The sequence below is a fragment of the Oryzias melastigma genome, linkage group LG15, assembly GCF_002922805.2.
Source record: "Oryzias melastigma strain HK-1 linkage group LG15, ASM292280v2, whole genome shotgun sequence".
NCBI lineage: Eukaryota > Metazoa > Chordata > Actinopteri > Beloniformes > Adrianichthyidae > Oryzias > Oryzias melastigma.
Window position 1 is genome coordinate 14,092,110 of NC_050526.1, and position 6,650 is coordinate 14,098,759.

Genomic DNA, 6,650 nt, shown 5'->3' on the forward strand with positions numbered 1-6,650 from the left:
TTGTTATTTTTGATACATTAGAACATATGGAATATATCTGGATACTTATTTTAGCTTTGTCCCAGGGCATTACTAACACTTTAACTTGCTAGTTGATCTTCATGATCCTTTTCCTGACAGATTATTTCCGTAACAGCTCAGAGGATGTTTATCTAACCAGTATGAATCCAGAACTTCATATTAACTACTTCATCCTTCATTAAATGCAGAAAAATAACTATATCAAAGCTGAAACAGCATAGAAAAGAGAAATTACGTCAATGTGAGTGATAATACTTAGATGAAGGAGACGCCAACTACACAAACAATACCAACTATACTAACTATCCTAACTATATCTACTCTTGCAACATCCCTGCCTACACCAACTATACCTACTATACTAACTACTATACTAACTAAGCCAATTATACCAAGTACACTACATAAACCAACTACACCAACTACCAGTACACCAAATATACGAAGTACACTACCTACTCCAATTACTTGTACAACAAATACACCTACACCAACCATACAACTTACACCAAATATACTAACTTTAAACCGAATAACTCCTAAAGATTCATAAGAGGAACAACTTTTATAAATAATTCCAACTACACTACATACACCAACTATACCAACTATGCCAACTACAAGAATTATACAAACTGTACCGACAACACCAAATATACCATCTACACTACACACCCCAACCACTGGTACAACAAAAATACCAACAATACCAACTCCACCAAATATATCAACTACACCTATTTACATTAACTACACCTTCTACACCAACTGCATCCACCAGGCTGATTTGAGATGAATCATAGGAGCCTTAGTGTATATCTGAGGGTGGCCATAGTGCAGAAGTACATCGGTCAACCTCAGTCTGATCTCACTTTTTCAAAGTGGAATTGAATCTGAAATCCCTGATGTGTCCGATGCACATATTTAGAATCACTTTGTGTTTTCATTATTTATAAAAACATTTCAAGCTTTTATTTTGTTGACAGAAAGAGTTGAGTGAGAGCCTGCTGTCACAGGTACTATCCTGCAGTTCTTACCTGGAAGCGGAGGATGATGGTCCAGATCAGTCCCAGAGTGAGGCGGTGGTTCCCATCAACAATGTCGTGGGAGCCCATGTTCTCCAGGTGGACCCGCTGCTCCTTCAGGAACTGCAGAGCCTTGTCCACATTTTCCAGACAGTGGATCCTCATCCGACCCTTTGTGGGTTTGGGCTGAACAACAGAAGAGGACAACGCTGATTAAAAACGCAGCATGAAGAAAAGGCTGCAGATGCTGATAAACACTTTGAGAACCAACATCATCTGCAGATTCATGATGAACTCAGGAGATGGATTCCTGTCACTGCTGCTTTTGAGGACAAACTTTGCTCAGTTTGCTCCAACAGGTAAATCTAGGAGTGAACTGATAAATTAGTCTGTTCACGTAATCGTGTGATATCTGTGTTTGATGAAATTTAATGTGAAATCCATTGTACCTACAAATCTTGTCTGCCTTTAAAGAAAGTGAGGTCTGAAAATCAGCAGGGAAACTGACAGGACCACCCACCAGGTCACGTCTGCACGTGTGCACACTCCTGCAGGAGATGGCAACAGTCAGAGTTTCAATCAGTGATGATGTCATTGGTTTGGCAGTTTTAAGTAGTAACATAAGCAAATAACTGTAGATTGCAGTGCATGCAAGACCAAAATGAGTTGTAGAGGGGTGCAGCCACACCGTTTACTACAACAAACCTTTTTTTTTGGTATTTGGAAAAAGCACCACAATGCTGAGGATGCAGCATTTGAAGACAAGGATCAAGCTAAAGCTAGCAATGGAGTGGACAGGAACCAACTGTTGGCTCCTATGAGATAAAAAAAAATTGATTCAGCAGATCAAGCTTTTTTTGAAGACCCACTCCAATGAAAATGGTGTCTAAATATGTTTTTTGTAGCATGTCTTTGACGATTAAATTCCATTTCTGAATATTTCTTTATTCAAATCGTTGTGAATCAGGAACAGACGAAGAGATTGAAAAAGGGGCGGGTCACAAGCTCCCTGATCTGCTCCATTCTGATGCATCTACTTGTAGACGACTAGATGGGGAAGAGGGGCGGGGTTGCCGTCCACAACTCAGAGGAGAATTTCTAATACCACACTGGTTTTTTGATTTTGGCTAAAACGGAATAATCATATTCAAAAGACCACTGAGAACACTTTTTAGATTATTGGAGTGTGGCTTTAAAGATCTGTGTTTGGCCAGAAAACTGCAACCACAAATAAACACACGTAACTCAAGGAGAAGAGCACCCAGAAAGAAAAATTAAATTATTTAGTTTCACATTTTAGGAGCTACAACTAAACCAGGGGAATTTGTTTAAAAGTTTGGGGCAGGAGAAAGTGCTCCCCTGGGACGTCTGTGTGTTAAACACAGAAAAACAATCTAAACGTTGCACCCCCGGAATCCTTATACGTCGTCCATCCTCAGAAAAATGCCAAAGAACATGTTAAAAACACTTTTAATCAGAGTGGATCTTTAAGGAAGATTAAGGAATGTTAGACGTATCTTTGTATAGATACACATTTTTCTTTTTGTACTACTTCTGCTTCGATTTCTTGAATTAAACCTTTTCCAATCCAAAAGATCTGGCCAGAAATTGAGGAAACATCTGTTCTCCAAAAGGTGATAAAACTCAAAATAAACTCTTTCCTATTTAATACACAGTCTGGATCTGCCGGCACATTTGGCTACTTCTCAGGGTTTCTACCACAAGTGCAGAATAAGTGGCCTCCCACAAGGGGAATCCTCACAAACAAACAAATGAGTTTTGTAGCCGAACATGACACAGTGGTGGGACCTTCAGAGAGCAGCGAAGTTCATCTGAGGTGGTGTTACCCCACTAAAATCCCATCCGACAGTGGTCGTGGAGACGACACTGACATGTTCCTCTCATTCACACAAGAGTCTCTGAACATCAACAAAACCTGCAGATTCTTCAGAGCGGCAGCAGCCGTACATCCCGTCTGCCGTCCAACACAAACACCGAAGGCTGTTGCCTCACACAGACACGCAACACCCCCACCCCCACGGCTGAAAGTCATCCAGCCCCTCCGGATCTGAACTGGAGCGTCTCAAATGCTGGAGTCGAACAAACCACAGAGTAACGCGCCGCTGGTCAGCCGTGAAAACAAACTGAAATATTTCTCCAACATCAGCAGGTTTATGCCGTTTTTAGACCGAACCCCCTCCGCTGGGTAAAACCAGATAGGTGGTGGGGGGTTTCCATGTTTGTTCAGGGCCCAATTTAAACCATCAAACCACTTATTCAAGCCCCCACATGATAAGGCCGGGGGTATTTTGAACAAATCTAATGGAACCTGAAACCTCTGGAAAAAAAGAAGGTTTTCCTTCTGAGATACAGAGCGGCTCTGTTTGGAGAAAACCACGGTATTTGAAGGCAGCGCGGTTTCACCGTACGCAGATGATTCACACGTTTACTTCCCCCAACAAAAGGAAGCTTGTGAAAGAATGAAAGGAATGCTTGAAACCGCCAAAGTTCTATAAGTTTTATAAAAAAAATGCAGTTTATTTTCAACCCAGTTGAGCTCCTATACTGAAAGATTATTGGAATCAGATTTGCACCCCCCATCCCCCAAGTTTGTTTCAGTTAGCAAAAACAAAGGCTGTTGTACATTTCTTGTACATTTCAGGTTTTTACATTTGACTGAAGCCACATCGTTGTCACTTTTCTGAAGAAAAGTATTCTTGCAGACATGACAGTGTGGGGCGAATCCCTGCAGAAACTTGGATATTTTCTCCTACGGTGCTGCATTATTCACCCAAAATGGTTCCTGAGTGCAGCTTTGACGGCACCTTTTTGTGTGATAACAAACTACACTTTTAACAGTCATGCTCCAAATAGACCCTTGACCAGGGGCGTCAAACATACGGCCCGTGGGCCGGATCCGGCCAACCAGATGGTTTAATCTGGTCTACTCATGAAGAGAAAAAAATATAAGGATGTTGGGGTCAGTAAAGGAGCCATTTGGGTCTGTTTGGTACTGATCAAAAACAAATAGGAGCCACAAAGCCTTTTTTTTATACCGTTTTAGGAAAATGTGACACTACTTTTCGTCATTATATAATCGTTTTTATATAAAACATGAATGAGATTCATTTTTGGGTGTGAATAAATACATAAATAGTAATAAAGTGTAAAGCTGTCTTTTTACTTTTGACAGAAGCTCATATGACTTTCTTTCAAAATAAAAGACATCCTGTCCCAAACAGGAACATTCAAGTGAAGCAAATGTGTTCCTAAACAACATGAGACAAAAATGACATTTTTGTCTTGTTATGCTTTAGGTTAATTTGGTGAGTTGTCATCCCTTTTTTCCTACTTACTACTGCTGTTAACTGGAGCATAAACATGAAACATGATTGGTTAATGATCCAGTGGAAAAGTATTTGAAGAATACATAAATCTATATATTTTAGCCACTCCCCGCTGAATAGTAACTAACATTTGTTATGCAGCATAAGATAAAATCTATTTTAAAGTCATAAAATAAACTCAGCGATCAGAAAAGATCAGTTTTTTTTCACCAAAGTTTTGCCTGGTATTTGTAATCTGTGTATTCTGGAGGAAGCACAGAGCAAACAAAGCCTAGTTATGTCAGCAGGGATATAAAACCACTACAGTACATCTTGTAGGTTCACTTCAGCCATAAACTTAACTAAAATAAATTAAATCAATGCTAAATTGGCAACCCTTACTTTTAAAAATTACTATTATTTAACTTTTCTTTAGCCAGAGAGCCACTGTGGAGGGTAAAAGAGCTGCATGTGGCTCCAGAGCCTCAGATTGTAGACCCCTGCTTTAGATCATTCCTGTGCTGAGTTATCATTATTTAAAGACATTGCCGCAATAAAGAGTTCCACCACCAGAAGAAGCAAAAGAAAAGAAATACCGGCATCAAGAAAGAAACAGCTTTTCTTTGCAACTGCGTGCCATGTCTGGGTAAGCTGCAGTTAGGTTCCCTGCCAGCCTCACCACTGTTAAGGTGCTATAGAAATGATCAGGTGTGACACCACAATTCCCAAAATGTCCTTGTCAAAAAGATAATAACAGTAATAGCTCTAATAATAATAATAGGTGATTAGTTTGTTTGAGGCTTTTTTTCCCCAAGTTGACCAAAGGTTATTTTGCCATTACGTTACTAGTCCAGCCACTTTAGATTAGACGGGCTGAACCAAAATGAGTTCAACACTCTTGCCCTAGACAGACTTTAGCCAGAGATGTAGGGAAAACCTCAACTTAAACTCAATAAACCTTAAACTTCGATGGACTCTGGAACTATTGGTGTTAATTTGGTGACTTGTGAAACCCACAACAATGAGTTTTGAAGATGACAAAGTGTCTGACGCTCAACCAGCTGGGATGAACTCAGAATAGAGCCACTACCTCCCCACATCTAGAGGAGCCAAGCAGAGGGGATCTGGCATGCATAGTGACCGTCATTATGGGTGGATACACACTAAAAGTAAGGGTAAGTCAAGGTGACTCATGTACGTCGTACATATTTTCCATTATTTTTAATCCCACCAAAACCTGGGCCCTGCACAAGGGGCCCAATGATGCACAAACCTTGTTTGCAGCTTGACTTTTAAAAGAAGCCAATCAGAGAAGAGTTTTAGTGGGCATCATATGGATATCCTATGCACCTTTTAGCATCACCTGCACACCTCGTGCAATGTTTACACAGTCTGAACACCTTATTAATGAGAAGAGTGTGGCGTCATCACTCATGCGCCATAAATGCGTGTACTTTACAGTACACTTACTCGACAATGGTACATTCCATTCTCATGACATCCTTTCAGGTCATACGAGCTTTAAGGGGACTGCAAGGCACATTTCCCTCCTCTCTACGACCCTCCACAGGCCAATCCAAAACCCCCATCACTCATATGGGTCTGCATGTGACTGAGGCTGAACCCTAACCAGGAATAGGCTGGGTAGACCTAAGACACATTAGAAGAAAATCCTTCAAGAAACGATGGGAGAGACTTAGAGATGGAGGTCAGAGCAACTTTGTCCAGAACACAGCCTTAACCCAGACTGAATCTGCAGCAGATAAAGCTTTTTGACATGTTTTTGACAGTTTAATGAGTAAATGTCGTCTGATTAGAATTGAGGAATTCTTAAGAAGGCTCAAAAGTGAAAGTTCATTTGTCTACTTGGAACTTGAAGCACAAATCACTTTTGCTTTTCTGTTTTTAAGAGACGATTTGAGAACAAACCATTTGATTCATCTACCAAATGAGCAACAAAAACCTAGAGTTGTTATTTTTACTTTTGTCTGCCCGTTTTAGAATTCTAACTGAAAAACTTATTTCTTTATTCAATCTTTTCTACAACTGACAACACAGAAAAACAAACAACATTCTCCCAGTTCCTTTTTTGTGCTGAAACAGATAAAAATGGTTTGTGTGAACAGTCCTCAGCTGCCATGAACAATGAGGCCATGTTTGTTAAATCTTTAATAAAGGACGTGGACTCTCCTCCTCTGCAGCTCAGATTCCTTTGTCTTCTCTGGAGGCGTCTTGGCTTCAGGCAAACCCTCAGACTTTCTTTCTCAACAACTCCTTT

General features: G+C 40.3%; 1 protein-coding gene and 1 long non-coding RNA gene across 3 annotated transcripts in view; one reads left to right on the forward strand and one right to left on the reverse strand.

Moving 5' to 3' along the window:
• The window catches only part of LOC112161768, a 2,507-nt gene extending 1,191 nt beyond the window's left edge, over positions 1–1,316 (forward strand). Inside the window, exon 2 of the long non-coding RNA XR_002921951.2 lies at positions 1,008–1,316. This is a non-coding gene — a long non-coding RNA (uncharacterized LOC112161768). The remainder of the gene's footprint in view (positions 1–1,007) is intronic.
• LOC112161767 (spectrin beta chain, non-erythrocytic 1) overlaps positions 1–6,650 on the reverse strand; it is a 114,217-nt gene that overhangs the window by 42,895 nt on the left and 64,672 nt on the right. For both annotated transcript variants that reach the window (XM_024297209.2, XM_024297210.2), the window contains one exon: positions 1,059–1,232. In XM_024297209.2, the coding sequence (XP_024152977.1) occupies positions 1,059–1,232 (174 nt within the window). The remainder of the gene's footprint in view (positions 1–1,058; positions 1,233–6,650) is intronic.